General features: G+C 43.2%; 1 protein-coding gene across 1 annotated transcript in view; it reads right to left on the bottom strand.

The window, feature by feature from the left end:
• Nceh1 (neutral cholesterol ester hydrolase 1) overlaps positions 1 to 16,421 on the bottom strand; it is a 57,855-nt gene that overhangs the window by 9,670 nt on the left and 31,764 nt on the right. Inside the window, exons 2-3 of the mRNA XM_069991885.1 lie at positions 9,363 to 9,591; positions 7,012 to 7,081 (exon numbers count right to left, since the gene is read on the bottom strand). Coding sequence (XP_069847986.1) covers positions 7,012 to 7,081; positions 9,363 to 9,591 — 299 coding nt within the window. The remainder of the gene's footprint in view (positions 1 to 7,011; positions 7,082 to 9,362; positions 9,592 to 16,421) is intronic.

Here is a 16,421-nt window from a genome sequence, read left to right as displayed (position 1 = left end):
CAAGCCCCACAGCTGGAAAAATTGAATTCCTTAGTTACAGTCATATAGAATATAAAACAAACTTTTTATTTTATATCTTAGTTTTTCATCAGTGGTACCACTGACCATCCAAATGAGTTTTAATAGGCAGGAATAGGAGTACATGGTTTATTCCACTAGGTGGCGACATTTCACAAGATTCGACTTACCCCTGCTTTCCCCCTCACTTCCCCACCCCCAAACATTTTAGAGGACTTCAGTATTACCAAACTGAGTTCCTAATTTTAAGAAAAAAGGCTATTTTACTTCTTTTAATATCCCATGTATTCTAGTAAACAGCTTTTCTAGTTGCCTGAGTTTGGAAGATAGCCATAAGAGGCTTTATACATGAATTACATTGAGTTTTTCAGTCCTGTTTCAGAGGTTTCCACGTCTTTGGATCAAGAGAAACTGGCAATCTTATAGAGTATGTTGGACTGGAGGTGTGGCTCAGGTAGAAGAGGACCTGCTTAGCAAGCACAAGACCTCACGTTCAAACCCCCCACTTAATCAATCAATCAATCAGTAAGTAAGAGCTACTTGTCAGTTAATAATTCCTGCAGGTAACAGGGCGAACATGTAAACAGAGCTAGGATGTGGCTTAAGTGGTAGAGTACCTGCCTAGCAAATGTGAGACCCTGAGTTCAAAATTCATGACAACCAAAATAAAAACCAAACAGATCGACAATGTTATAGTCCTCCTGGCACCATTAAAATCCAAATTCTAACCCCCATCTTATGGTTGTTCAAGCTGGAAATATTATTTTACTTTATTCAAAAAGGAGGAGCACGATTTTTGTCAACTGGAGAAAATACTAAGTCAACTACCGATTTCTTAGGTCCCATGGTATCACATGACCCTTCAAAGTAGCCAAAATTGGCCTAGAAGAAGAATCAAAGTTTGTGTTTGTATCAGGAAATTCCAGGCTGGGTTAGCCAATGAAAGCACACAGAGCATACTAGCCCTCTACTGCTTGTGTTCAAGGCTGTGTGTGTGCACAGTTCTGGAAGAAGATGCTAACCATTTTATTTAAAAACCAGGGACACGAATTAAAGCTTCTAACACACATATACCCATCTGCACATGTCTGTGTCAGTTCATGCAGTGTATCTCCCTCTCTCCTTCCATACACAATGTAATAATGAATAAATGTCACTGGGTTCTGTCTGTGTGACAGGGTTAGTCAGTAAGGGAAATGAGCTCTCTGAAGAGCTTATCATATTTCTTCCAACATCAAGTATTCTACATAGGAGTCAAATTGCAGAAAACACCACTGGGCTGGCAAACCTGTAATTCTAGCTACTTAGGAGGCTGAGATCTGAGGATCAAGGTTCAAGTCAAAGCCAGATTGGACAGACAAACCCAAGAGATTCTTATCTCCCATTAACCAACAAGAAGCCAGAAGTGGAGCTATGGTTCAAGTGGTAAAGCACCAGCCTTGAATGAAAAAAAAAAGCTTAGGGACAATGTGAGGCCCTAAGTTCAAATCCTCATATCAGCACCAAAAAACAACCAAAATTACATTCACATTGTGTTTTTTATCTGAAAAAGCCCCAGAGGAACAAGCTGTTTAGTCCTCTCAGTCCATTAATAGAACAACAAGCCTGCAAGATTGCAAGAGAACCCAGAATTTGGACCGTTTTCCTTATTCTTCAAATGTCATCGGGTTGAAGGAAGACTTCCTTGTTTCTACCCTCAGCATTGGTCCCTTGAGATGCTCTGACCCCCAAGGACTCAGCCGGGGAGACTGGAAGTCAGCACAGGCCTTGGCTGGCTGAATAAGAAACACATGGGAAAGGATGAACAGAAAAGGGGAAGCTAGGCCAAAGTCCTTAGGAGGAGAGTGGGGCTAGAATCAGGATCTGTTTCAACAACGTGAAGCTTCTGATAGAGTTCCAGGGGCTGTGTGGGTGGCTCCTGTGTAGAGCACCTGCCTAACATGGAAGAGGCCTTGGGTAAGACTGGCCCCCCGGCTTTGGGTTTATGGAAACCACTTCCACCCATTCCCAGGCAAATCTTGGCCTTAACATCAAGGGCAAAGAGGGAGCCAAGCGCTCCGGCAGGGGTCACAGAAGCGGGCTCTGCGCCATGACCTTCCAACCTCCTCTCTCTCTCTGGTGTGGTTCCAGAAGCTAAAGATAGCTACGTAGGCCCAGGTGGGAGGGGGCCCAGGCTTCAGGAGCTGGGAATGGTGTTCAGGCACGTGATGTGGACTTCACTGCAGCCACAGAGAGCCAAGCCTGGTTTGCTTTTTAGCGTTAGTAGAGATCAGGGCCAAGAAAATGGTAAATACGTATAAAAGGAGTGGCTTTTTAATTAATAGCAGCAAAGCAAAGTACCGACTTTTTAGAAGTTATAGTTATTCTTTCTGTAGCAGTAAATTATTTGTAATTAGTATGATGGTATAAAAGATATGTTTTCAGCAAGTCTTTCCTTCCTTCCTTCCTTCCTTCCTTCCTTCCTTCTTCCTTCTTCCCTCCCTTCCTTCTAATGCTGGGACTAGAACCCAGTGTGCTAGAGCAGTACTCTACCTCTGAACTACCTGCTGTGGCTCTGTGATCAGTGAAGATTCTCCCCTGACTCTGAGGATGAGCAGGACAAAGGGAATGGGACAGTGACAGCTAGGCAGCTATCATTCTATGTTTATCAGAGTATCTTTTGTCTACCAGTTCTTAGGGAGCGCTGAGACTGCTGCATTGTGCATCTGATCTGACAGCCAGAGTCTCACTGCTTAGTTTCCTCAGTAAGGAGCGACTTAACACCAGCACTCTTGCATGTGGTGGGCCATAAGCTACATTAGAAACATGACTCTACATTAGGAACATGACTTTTTAAAGTTCAAAAATCTTTACGCTCCCTTCAATGCCCAGCCAGCCATAACCGGCAGGTGGCGGGCATAGAGAAGTCTTAAGGCACCGCCACACAATAGATTGTAAATGTAATAAAGAAATTAAATTATAAGCAAACACAAACCAAAAATTAAATAAATGAAAAGCAAGGTAAATCCCCTGTAGAATTTAATAATATCCGACATACCCATACTTTATTATTTGCACTTTATCTTTTTCATTTGGTCTTAGCCACAAGGCTGAGAAATGGCACTTTATCTTTTATAGAAAGATATTAATCCTTCTTTTTATCTTATGGTTCTAATGCTGTACTTCATTGAACAAATATTTATAACTCTCACTGAAGTTTATGAGTATAAAATAAGTTAGCAAATATAAAGTAAGACCTGCCGAGATTTCACCACCTTTATAATAATAATAACTTTAAAAAATAACCAGCACAAAAAGGTGTAGGCATGGTCCAGTGGCAGAGCACCTGTCTAGCAACTTTGAGACTTAGAATTCAAACTCCAGTCCCACGCATATATCTGTGCATGTGTGTGTATGTACATGTGTCTAATAGTTCTTCATAGAAGCAAAGTGAGAGAGAAAAGCTACAGAGAGGAAATATGCTGCCACATGAGCTCTCCCAACATTCTTTCCGAGAGAGAAAACACAGTCATCTGACTCTGGCTGTGTCGCAACTCGAGCACAGGTCATAATGCCCTCTGTGTCCAGGCCGAACCTGAATTGCCTGGTGGAGAAAAAAAAAAAGAACAAGTGCTAGGGATCACAAACACACACTGGGCAATAGGTGTGTGGCCTGGCTTTTGTGCTATGGGCTACCACACTAGTTGTGCAGATTTGTCTAGTGTTCTAGAATATCTGAGTCCTTTCAGAGCTGGATGGCTCAGCTGATCCCCAGGGCAACTCTGTCTGTCAGTCTGTCCGTACTTAGCATGCATGTTTGAAGTCTTGAACGAGGTGGGTGCTAGGAACCCAAAAAGGTGATTACTTGTTTTGATTCTAAACACCCAGGAAGGGTTCCTAACCTCATGACTGTAAGGGACTTGTGTGAGGGGCCGGGCATCCTGTGTACCATGATGTACTACTCCTCATGACAGCACCCCATTGGTAAACATCTGGATGGTATATTATAAAAATGGGGCCCAAAAGGAAATTATGATAACATCAGTCCTTGGAATTTTAGTTGTCTTGAAATTAAAAAAACAAAAAACAAAAACAAAACTTCTAGTCAGGTGTTAGTGGCTCAAGCCTATAATCCTAGGGAATCGGAGGCTGAGATCTGAGGATTGCAGCTAGAAGCCACATGGGCAGAAAAGTCCAAGACTCTTGTCGCCAATTAACCAGCAAATCATTGTAAGTGGAGATGTGGATCAAGCAGCAAACACCAGCCTTGAGCAGAAAAGCCAAGCAAGAAGGCAAAACCTTGAGGTCAAGCTCCAAAATCAGCACCAAGAAAACAAAGCCTTCTTGTCAGCCAGGGCTCACAGCTGTACTCCTACCTGCTCAAGAAGCTAAGATCTGAGGACCAAGGATCAAAGCTAGCCTGGGGAGACAAATCCCAAGAAAATCTTACCTCCACATCACTTGCAACAAGTCAGAAGTGAAATCTAGCTCAAGTGGTAGAGCACCAACCTTGAGGAAAAAAGCTAAGCTAGAGCTCAAGGCTGTGAGTTCAAGCCCCAGTACTGGCAAAGACACACAGAAATGAAGTTGTGATCTCAATTGGGGCACCATAATGGCCAACAACCCAAGTGTTGGTTTTATATTTTAAATCAAAGCAACACCTTAGAGATGTAATGAGAAAAACTAGGAAACTAGGAAATTGAAGGGAGGGGTGAGGCTGGGAGGGATTAGGGAAAATAGTGAAAGTGACATTGATGGAGACACATTGCACTTATAAACTGATTGATTGAATGGCAACTCCTTTGTACAACTACTTAAAGATAGTAAAAATACCATTTAAACAAAAAAGAGAGGCTAACTTAAAAGTTTTCCTTGAAAACAAAAAGGTACTAAAACCAAGCAGTAGTAAAACACTTTTCCACCCAACTGTATTATTTGGTCACCAAAACTGAAAAATTAGTCTACAGGTTTGTACCAAGGAATTTTTTTTTGTCAATGCTGAGGATTGAACCTAGCACACTGGATATATATATATATATATATATATATATATATATATATATATATATATATATATATATATGGTATTTATCCCAGGGCCTCCAGATCTCACTTGGCTTTTTCCATTCAAGAATAGTGCTCTACCACTTGAGCTCCACTTCTAGCTTTTTGCTGGTACCTGGAGATAGAGTCTCTCAGATTTTTCTGCCCAGGCTGCATAGAACTGGGATCCTCAGATCTCTGCCGCTTGAGTAGGTAATACTACAGGCTTCAGCCACCAGCACCTGGCCTGAATTTCTTATTCATAGTCTTCTTAGTCACCTAGAAAAGTAGCATGCAGAGAAATGGTGGGGACAATTCAAAACACTATCATTATTAACAATTATACCATTAAGGTTTGTTGAACACATTTCTACTTTCTAAGGTCCAAGTCATGTAAATGAACTAAATGAAAATAGCTTTTCCAACCTTATCTAAAGAGAGATTATTTTAATATCATTATTGCTTTTTACTTTTTTTAAAAAAAAGTTAACATCAAACTTACATGGTTAAGATAGCTGTATTTGTATTGTTTCTCTCCCAAAAGTTTGTAAAGCCAAAATAAATAGGCAGGGCTAGATATGGTAGTGCATGCCTGTAATCTCAGCCCTAGGGAGATTGAGGAGTGAGACTCTTGAGTTTGAGGACAGCCTTGGTTACACAGTAAGACCCTAACTCAAAAATAAAAATAGTCAGACACCAGTGGCTCATGCGTGTAACTCTAGCTACTCAGAAGTCTGAGATCTGAGGATCACAGTTCAAAGCCAGATTGGGTAGGAAAGTCTGTGAGATTCTTATCTCTACTTAACCATCAGAAAACTGGAAGTGGAGCTGTGCCTCAAAGTGGTAGAGCTCTAAGTTTGAGTGAAAAGCTCAGGGACAGCCCCCAGGCTCTGAGTTCAAGCCCAGAGACCACCCCCCCCTACAAAAAGAGAGAGAGAGAGAAAAACAAAATGAAAGTAGGCTCAAAGGTAGAATGATTTTCTAGTATGCATAAAGCCATGGGTTTGATCTTCAGAATGTGATAATGATAAAATTATAATAATTTTGAAACCCACCAGTGGCTCCCACCGTAATCCTGCCTACTCAGGAAGTGAGATGTGAGGATCAGGATTTCAAGCCAGCCACTGAAGACAAATATGAGAGACTATTGTCTCCAATTAACCAGCAGAAAGCCAGAGGTGAGGGCATGGTTCAAATGGAAATGGTAAAACACTAACCTTGACCATGAAGACCTGAGTTCAAGTGTTAGTACTACACACACACGCGCATGCACACACACACACACACACAAACACACACATGCACACAGGCACACAGGCACACAGGCACATAGGCACACAGGCACACAGGCATACAGGTTAAGTGTGGTTGCAAATGCCCACAAATGGCACATGCCTGTAGTCCCAGCAATCAGGAGGCTGAGGCAGGAGGACCTCAAACTCCAAACCAACCAGGGCTGCACAGTGAGGCCCTGGGTCAAAAACAACAAAAAGAAGGTAGGCTGCGACTATAGCTCAACTTAGAACGGTGAACTTTCTAGTACATATGAGGCCATAGGTTCAATCCAAAGGACGATGTTAATTCACACTACTAGTAATAATGATATAAGGTGAGGCATTTGTTAAGTGGGACATGCCTGTAATCCAGCACTCGGGAGGCTGAGCCAGGAGGATCTCAGTTTGAGACCAGACTGGCTACACAGTGTGATCTAGGCTAGTCTGGGTTACAGAGTGAGACCCTTTTTCAAAAAAAAGAAAAAGAAAAGAAAAAAGGAAGAAAGTAAATAAATATGCAAACATAAATAAATGTATTTCAGTTAGGTTATACTAGAAGTCTTTTTTTTTGATGATGCTGTGTAACTTCTGGGCACATGGAGCATTTTGCACTCCAACCCCTGTAAAATAGAATCACTACACTGTTACCGAGATGCCTTTGTTATCAAAACTTGTGCACCTAGCATGGGTGACTTACTCAATGGAGACAATGACAGCATTCAGGTCCTCTGCCATCGCCATGCACAGCTCGTCGTAGTACTTGATTTCTGAAAGAGACACAAGAGCAACTTCTATCAAACTGCTCACTCAACACCATCCCTTCTTCAAGTCTGCTAAGTGTGGATTATCTCACTGAAATAAATACCTGTGCACATGTGAATATCACATGTGGTTTCTGTCTTATAACTAACTGGAAAGGCATATTTTGTTTCCTTTCAATATGTTTGGGTTTTTTTGTGTGTGCCAGTACTGGGGCTTGAACTCAGGGCCTCAAGCCCTCACTTGGCTTTGTCATTTAAGACTGGCAACTCCACCATCTGAGCTACAATTCCACTTCCAGCTTTTTGCTGGTTAATTGGAGAGAAGAGTCTTGGGGACTTTTCTATCCAGGCTGGCTTCAAACCACAATCTTCAGATCTCAGCCTCCTGAGTAACTAGGATTATAAGCGTGAGCCAGCAACACCCAGCTTCAACTCTGGCCTTCTGCACCCCAAGTCCTAGACCCCAGAAACAGCTTAGTCTGTGGCAAATCTACATACTCAGTGAACATCTACTGAAAATGTGAATCAGAGAATAACAAAACAATTGACAAAATGAAATTACTATGAGAAGTGATGTTTTTAGATCTTACCCCCATTAAAAAAAAAATTAGAGCCAGCACCAGTGGCTCATACCTGTAATTCTAGCTACTCAGGAGGTCTAGATCTGAGGATCAAGGTTTGAAGCCAGCCTGGAAAGGAGACTCTTGAGACTCTCGTATATAATTAACCACCTAAAACCAGAAATGGAGCTGTGGCTCAAGTGGTGGAGTACTAGGCTTGAGCAAAAGCATCTCAGGGACAGGGCCCAAACCCTGAGTTCAAGGGCCAGGACAAAGAAAAAGAAAAAGAGCCCAGTGCTGAGGGTTCGCTCCTGCGATCCCAGCTACTTAGGAGGCTAAAATCATCAGAATCATGGTTCAGTGCAAAAAATATAAATAAATAGAAATCAAGAGAGCCCTCCTCAACTAATGACTGGGTGTGGTGGTATGTGCCTATTACCCTAACTACCAGAGAGCCTTATCTACATAGATGGACCACACTCAGACATTCACCTGAGCAGCGAACGAGACCTTACTTGAAAACAACAAGGAAAAATCAGGGCTAGAGGCAAGGTTCAGTGGTGATTAGCAACTTTGAGGACACCCCCTTCCAAAAAAATTACATAAGGCTACAGGAATGGCTTAAGTGGTAGAGAGTATCTACTTAAAATCATGAGGCTTGGAGTTCAAACCCAATACTGCCAAAAAAAAAAAAATCATATGAAACAGGTTTTATGCCTGAGGGTGTTTTGTTTGGTAACCTGCCATTTTGATTCCATTCTACTCAGGAAACGGATTCAGCTCCAAAGAAAATATCCTTCAACTTGGCAAGAATGTCTTTTTTTATTTTTATTTTTTGCCAGCCTGAACTCTGGGCCTGGGCACTGTCCCTGAGCGTCTTCTGCTCAAGGCTGGTATTCTACCACTTGAGCCACAGCACCATTTCTGGCTTTTTCTGAGTAGTAGAGTAGAAGAGTCTCATGGAGTTTCCTGCCCGGACTGGCTTACAACCACAATACATAGGTCTCAGACTCCTGAGTAGAAGAGTATCTCTTTTTAATAGTTGTATAGTTGTACATTTTAATTTTTGGTATCATAGGCTGATACAAATGTTGCTAATGTGTATCAGGGGGTAGCTCTTGTAGTATGTAGATGTCAGGACAAGAGAAGTGAAGTGAATTATCTCACACTCAGTGAGACCTGACTTTGCTTGGAAGAAAGACACTCTTATGGACACTTAACAAATAAGGCTATAATTTGGATCACAGGAAGCATTTTCAAAAGTCTGTATTAAGAAACAAACCAGGTTGGGCGCTGATGACTCATACCTATAATCCTAGCTACTCAGGGGGCTGAGATCTGAAGATCAAGGTTCAAAGCCAGTTTAAGCAGGAAAGTCCATGAAACTCTTCTCTCCAATTAACCAGCAAAAACAAAAACAAAAACAAAAAAAAACAGTGGAACTGTGGCTCAAATTGTAGAGAGTTTGCCCTCTGCAAAACCGCTCAGGGATAGTGCCCCAGATCCCGAGTTCAAGCCTCAGGACCAACACTAAATACATACATACATAAATATAAAAAATAAAATGGGACCCTTTAAAGATTGATAAAGAGGTGTTATCATTGGTGGCCTGGGCAATTAAGATAAGTGGACACTCACTGAGCACCAAATGAACCGTCTCTTCCTGCCCATTTGATCTACCCAGTGCCACCCCCAAAGCAAACCAGGTGAAGCTGGCAGGGACGTACTGGCACTGGCCAAGGCCCAGCCTCCTCCGTGGATGTATACGATGCTCCGTCTCAGGGGCTCCTCCGGCTTTGGTGACCCTTCAAACACCCGGACTTCCACGCCATCAAAGGCAGTGTCCCTCACCTTCACCTGGGCAGATGACAGCGCATTTTTCTTGCCAAAAGAAATGATGATGAAATTCAGGGCAATCAGATGATGGCTCAGCCCCAGGTAGTGGATCAGGTTACTCTGTGGAAGGAGGGTTGGAAGAGGAAAGGGTTTGCTAGGTGAGAATATAACACCACCAGCTCGGAGCCCAAATTCTCACAAAGCACTCACATTGGTCTGCAGTTGGACACCTGCCACACAGCAACAAGTTGTTTTCACTTTTGGACCCATACATCTGAACTCAGGACTTCACACTTGCTCGGCTTGCTTGCTCAGCTGGCACTCTATCACACGAACCACACACCTCCAGACTAACTTTTTGCTGGTAACTTGGAAGATGAAGTTTCTCAGATGTTTCTGTTCAGACTGGCTTTAAAATGTGATCCTTTAGGTCATGATTAGAAGTATGAGGCACTGGCACACAGGTATATTTATCTTTTGTTCTTAGAGCTAACAACGTATTTCTCTATATGAGATGTCCTGTCTTATTGTGTGTGTATGCACACCAGTACTGGAGCTTGAACTCACGACCTCGTGTTCTCACTTGACTTTTGAGCTCAAGACTGGCATTCGATCACTTCAGCTAATCCACCACTTCTGACTTTTTGGTGGTTAATTGAAGATTAGAGTCTCATGGACTTTCCTGGCTGGGCTGTCTTGAAACCATGATCCTCCAATCTCAGCCTCCTGAGTAGCTAAGATTACAGACATGAGCCAGCCACCAGTGTCTGGCTGCATTTAAATATTTTGAAAGTGCTCCGAAGCCGATCTACATAAGGGCATCTGGTTGTTGTAAGCATAGGAGACAGTGATGCGTGTACAGAAGATGGAGAACAAGGCTCGCAGAGCTGGAGCATTTAGAAGCAGAACAACAGAGAGGCTTAAGTCACCCATCCAGTCAATGCCCCTCCAGTTTCTTCCTCTTTTCCTATTCTGCATTCATGTTGCTGAGGAAGGGAACACTGCAATTTTGTAGTGTATAAACAGAATCCTGATGATCACTGAAATTCTTAATGTCTTCTGAAGATGCTACCGAAATCAGGAGTGCAGGATGGCTACAATATATCATACCCCAGCTTCCTACTGTATACACAAGGCTCACCCATGAAGGAGGGTACAGGTCCCTCTTAACCTTTAAGCCACTAGGCTCTTCAGTGTCCCTTATTTATACCATTACTGTCTATTACACACATGAATAAAGCTGGAAAGCACTGATTCATGACAAAACCATTAGCCAGGCTGGGTGTAGTGGCTCATGCTTATAATCCCACTTACTAAGAAGGCAGAGATCAAGAAGAACAACCCGAGCAAACAGCAAAACCCAGTCTCAACATAATAGTTGAGTGGGCACTTGTTATCCAGCTACTGAGTAGAAGTAGGAGGATCGTGGTCCAAGCCAGCCTGTGTACAAATGTGAGACCCAACATGAAAAATAACTAAAGCATAAAGGACTAGGGTCATGGCTGAAGTGGCAGAGCACTTGTCTAGCAAGCACAAGGTGCAGGGTTCAAACACTGGTTATCACTACTGCCCCGCCCAAAACATTTCTCCAGTATTCATGCAAAAGAAGAATAAGAGGCAATTAATCTAACAATGAGTGGCTATGTTAGGAATTAGGTTACAAGTATTTGCCAGCAAGTCTAAGCATACACAGAGCAAGTGAGTATTAAAACAATTCAGCTTCTATATGTGCTGTCCGTGTCATCCATTGTCAAAGTTAGTGAAAAAGTGAAATAACTGTTAACATTCTTCACAATAAGTACGTCCATGAGTCAATAAGTGAAATATACAGGAACATTCCAACCATCGACTGAAATTATTTGGCTACAGGGCACTGGTGGCTCATGCCTGTAATCCTAGCTACTCAGGAGGCTGAGCTCTGAGGATCAAGGTTTGAAGCCAGCCTAGGCAGACAAATCCCTGAGATTCTTATCTCCAATTAAAAAAGCCAGGAGTGTAAGGTGTAACTCAAGTAGTAGAGTGTCAGCATTGAGAGGAAAAGCCTAACCAAGAGTGTGAGGCCTGGAGTTCAAACCCCAATACTCACCAACACACACAGAATAAGTTAAATAAATAAATAAATACCTTAGCCAAGACATGGTGCATGGACATGATAAAGTCTGTCAACACTGTACAATAATTAACAAAGAGCAAGCAGGACCCATTCTGCTCCTTGCTGCACAGCTGGCTGGAGAGCGCAGAATGCCGCACTACGAACACAGAGGTAGCAGTGGCTCCACTGCTTTCTGGACTGTGTTTTGCTTTCTTTATGGGCTCTATTGGTCCAAGCCTTTCAAGGCACACAAACCTGTGTTAACTCGCACCCACAGGATTACTAAAACCTTGTGGATTGTTTACAGCAGTGCAGGGGAGGGAGGGGGGGCTGATCAGAACAAACATTAAGAAGAAGAAAGACAGGAATAAGAAAGCTAGGTGGGAAAAGAATCCAGAAAGCTGCTAAATGAAAATATTTGCAAATATCAGAACTACATGGATAAATTAGAAATTAAAAGGTTACTCAACAACCAATGGCGAGATTCTTTCAAAAACTGAAAATGAGCCAGGCACCAGTTCTTTGTGCCTTTCTCCTAGCTACTCAGGAGGCTCAGACCTAAGGATGGTGGTTCCAAGCCAGCCTGGGAGAAAAAATATCCAATTAATCACCATAAAAAGCCAGAAGTGGAGGTGTGGCTCAAGTGGTAGAGGACTAGCCTTTAGCAAATAAGCTCAGAGACAGTGCCCAGGACCTGAGTTCAAGCCCCAGGAGCAGCACACAAGGAAGGAAGAAAGGAAAAAAGAAAGAAAGAAAGAAAGAAGGAAGGAAGGAAGGAAGGAAGGAAGGAAGGAAGGAAGGAAGGAAGGAAAAGAAGAAAGGAAGGAAGGAAGGAAGGAAGGAAGGAAGGAAGGAAGGGAAAGAAAGAAAGAGAGTGGGGGATAGAAGGAGGGAGGGAGGGAAGAAGGGAGGGAGAGAGAAGGGAGGGAGGGAGAGAAAGGAAGGAACAAAGGAAAAAGAGAGGAGGGAGAGAAGGAGAAAGGAAGCGAAGGAAGGAGGGAATGAAGAAAAGAAGGAGGTAAGAAAATAGAGAAAAGTGCCGGGCGCTGGTGGCTCACGCCTGTAATCCTAGCTACTCAGGAGGCTGAGATCTGAGGATCGCGGTTCAAAGCCAGCCCGGGCAGGAGAGACCATGAGACTCCTATCTCCAATAAACCACCAGAAAACCGGAAGTGGCGCTGTAGCTCAAGTGGTAGAGCACTCGCCTTAAGCTGAAGAGCTGAGGGACAGCGCCCAGGCCCAGAGTTCAAGCCCCACGACCGACAAAAAAAAAAAAAAAAAAGAAAATAGAGAAAAGTGGGCTGGGAAGGTGGCTCAGTGGTAGAGCGCTTGCCTTGCATGCATGAGGCCCTGAGTTCAATTCCTCAGCACCACATAAGCAGGAAAAAAAAAAAAAAGCTGGAAGTGGTGCTGTGGCTCAAGTGGTAGAGAGCTAGCCTTGAGCTGAAGAGCGCAGGGACAGCAGCACCCAGGCCCAGAGTTCAGGCCCACGACCAGACCCCCCCCCCAAAAAAAAAATAGAGAAAAGAAAAAGAAGAAAGAGAAAGAAGTTAAGTATGGCTTGGTACAGGTGGCTTACACTCGTAATCCTGGGAGACTGAGAATGGGAGGATCGCAGTTCAAGGCTAGCCCAAGTGGAATAGTTTGTGAGCCCCTTTCTTGACCTACATCTGGGCACAGTGGTACACTCCTTTCAGTCCCAGCTGCATGGTAGGCTGATATTGGGAAAATAATGGTACCAGGGAAGCCTGAGCATACATACTATGTCTCCATGAATGGGAAGCTGGGCCTGGCAGCATGTTCTTTCCAGAGAAAACTGGAAGCCTGAAGGAGGCAGATCTTGGCTCAGGCATGTGCAGAGTAGAAAATGGGACCCTACCCTGGAAATAACTAGGAAAGCTGGGCACTGATGGCTCATTTATGTACTTCTAGATACTCAGGAGGCTGCGATCTAAGGATCACAGTTCTAAGATAGCCTGGGGGAAAGTCTATGAGACTGTTATCTCCAATTAACCAGTAAAAACCCACAAGTGGAGATGTAGCTCAAGGGTAGAGCAGCATTAAGCAGAAAAAGCTAGGCAAGAGCAAGAGGTCTTGTGTTCAAGCCCCAGAACTGGCATCAAGACAAAAACAAAATAATAAAGACATCGATGATTACCTAAAGAGTTTCTGTGTGTCAGCAAGAAAGAGGGGAGGAGGAGGTGTGGGGAGAGCCAATAATGTGATACTCTGCCCACATAAATAACTCAACATGCGGCTGGGTTGTATCATGAATCATGCACTAAGAGTGCAGAGCCATCGATTTTACCTTTGGCCAGTTTCATTTCTCTTATTCCATGATTTGGATTTGAGGTCAGTGGGCATTTCATGCTGGCAAACATCTTTTTAATTCTCTCCAAATCCTGTTTTTCCCTGTGTGCACTGTAGGGAAATCTAGATCTTGCATGTTAGTTTTTCTGTATGAAAGACTATCATCGTGATTTCCAAACACTATCAAGTCTGAGTGTACAGAGATTTTCAAAGATTTTTACTCGTATACATTAGCTGTTTGTGATAGGTTTCGTTGTGACATTTCCTTATAAGCATAGAGTACACTCTACCAACCTCCCCGCTTCTGCCACCCTCCTGTATTCCCTCCCGGACACTTCTTAAGACAATGTGAACAGGATTCATGGTTCAATTTGCATATATGCAAAAAAGGTCATTGGACCACATTCACCCTCCTTTACCCTCGGCATTTACTTTCCCCTTCCACTGGTGTCCAAGCCTAACAGGTTACTTGTACTAAGGGACTTCATCCTGATAGATCACATATACATATAGTGTGTGTGTATATGTACCAGAGCTTGGAACTCATGTTCTTCAACTCTCACTTGACTTTTCCACTCAAGGCTGCTGCTCTACCATTTGAACCATACCTCTACATCCAGCTTTTTGCTTGTTAATTGAAGATAAGAGTCTCTTGGTCTTTCCTGCCCAGATTGGCATTGAACTGGGATCCACAGAGCTTATTCTCCTGAATAGCTAGGATTACAAGGCGTCAGCCACCAGTGCCTGATGTACTGAATTAAAGATTCAGTTTTGGCTGTCGCTATGGGCACATGACCTACATGACTTGCACTGGGGTGGCACCAGAGATTCCCTGAGATTCCCTAATGCAAGATTTCTGTCCACATGTAATGAGATCCTTGTCATGAGAAATACCCGAGGTAGGTGCTAGAACCTAGGGGTTCATAGGCTGGAAGTTTAGGCCTCTGCTTGCTGATGTGACAGGCAAATGGTGGCCCTTTAAGTTGAGAAGCCCATGAGGGGACCTCAGGGCATTGGGGTGTGTCCTCATAAGGGATTAAGGTAATTCCCTCAGGTGCTGAGTTAGCTGTCTGAGAGAATGGGTTGTTAGAAAGCCCTTGAACAGACCCCTGAATCTGTTTTTGCCTTCTGAGTGATTTCCCTCTCACATGGCTGCTTCCCCTTATGGTCCTTGCCAGAGCTAGGCTGCCGATGCTATGCCCTTGAACCTCTGGAACTGTGAGCTGAAGCAGCCTCTTTACAGTATAAAGTAACCTGCCTTGAGTATCTGGTTATAGTAATGAACAAATCAAGTTAAACTGTCATCCAGCTGTCACGCAATAAAGATTAATGAGGGACCTACGCATGACACACATCACAAGAATACAAATACGGGGGTACACCCAGGACTTAGTAGGTAAACATGCCTCTTCTGGTGTTTCCCCACTTTCCTTCAATTTTTTTCTTTCCTTTAAGCTTGTAGAGTTCCCTAAGCTTCCTCTAAGAGTTTAGTTTTTAAGGGAAATTCTGTGACAGCTGAAGTCTTGATTTGAGTTCGTGTTTTTAAGTTGCAGCACAAACAAAAATGTCTGAAGACTGTTCATTACAGCTTGCAATATAGATATGATCCTGTCAGACTAAATAAGCAGCTGAAAGACAACAATCACTTAAATGTCACATTTAAGTGACGACATTATTCAAAGGTAAAATAAAAGTGTTTGTGCCATTCCTGGCGCTTGAATTCCGGGCCTGGGTAGTGCTGTCCCTGAGCTTTTTTATCTCAAAACTACTACTCTACCACTTGAACTACAGCTCCACTTCTGGCCTTTTCTGGTTGTTAATTGAAGATAAGAATCTCCTGGACTTTCTTGGCCCAGTTGGCTTTGAACTACAAATACTCCAGATCTCAGCCTCCTGGGTAGCTAGGGTTACAGGTGCCCAGCAATAAAAGGCTTTTGTTTGCTTGTTTGTTTTTGAGACTAGATCTTGCTCTGGTTGGCCAGAAACTTACTAGATGGCCCAGGCTGAACTTGAACCTACAATCTTCCTGCCTCATCTTCTGGAGAGTTCTGCTGAGATTACAAGCATGTGCTACCTCAGCCGACTATAAACAAGATTTTTTTTTTTTTTGGTGCTGGATCTGGAGCTTGAACTCAGGTCCTAGGAGCTGGTGCTGAGCTATTTTTCTCAAAGCTAGTGCTCTATCGTTTGAGACATAGTTCCACTTCTGGCTTTTTTGGAGTACTTAACTAGAGATAAGAGTCTCTGAGCCTTTGCTACCCAGGTTGGTTTGAAACCATGATCCTCAGATCTCAGCCTTCTGAGTCTCTAGCATTGCCCATGCCTGGCAAGATTTTTTTTTTTTTGGTGGGGGGAGAGGAGAAGTACTGTTGGTGGTCTGCCACTTGAACCATTACTCCAGCTCTTTAAACACTTAAATAAAGGAGCCTAAGCTTTGGGAAGAACAGTCAAGAGACTAGAGGCAAAAATCAAGAGCTCTGAGAATGTAGTGGAGTCCAATACACCTTATGCAATGTGTGTTCTCTTTCATGCTACATGAATTGGTTAC

This window comes from Dipodomys merriami, unplaced genomic scaffold (assembly GCF_024711535.1).
Source record: "Dipodomys merriami isolate MVZ:Mamm:240054 unplaced genomic scaffold, mDipMer1.0.p SCAF_40, whole genome shotgun sequence".
NCBI lineage: Eukaryota > Metazoa > Chordata > Mammalia > Rodentia > Heteromyidae > Dipodomys > Dipodomys merriami.
This window is presented reverse-complemented; position numbering and strand designations above follow the sequence as displayed.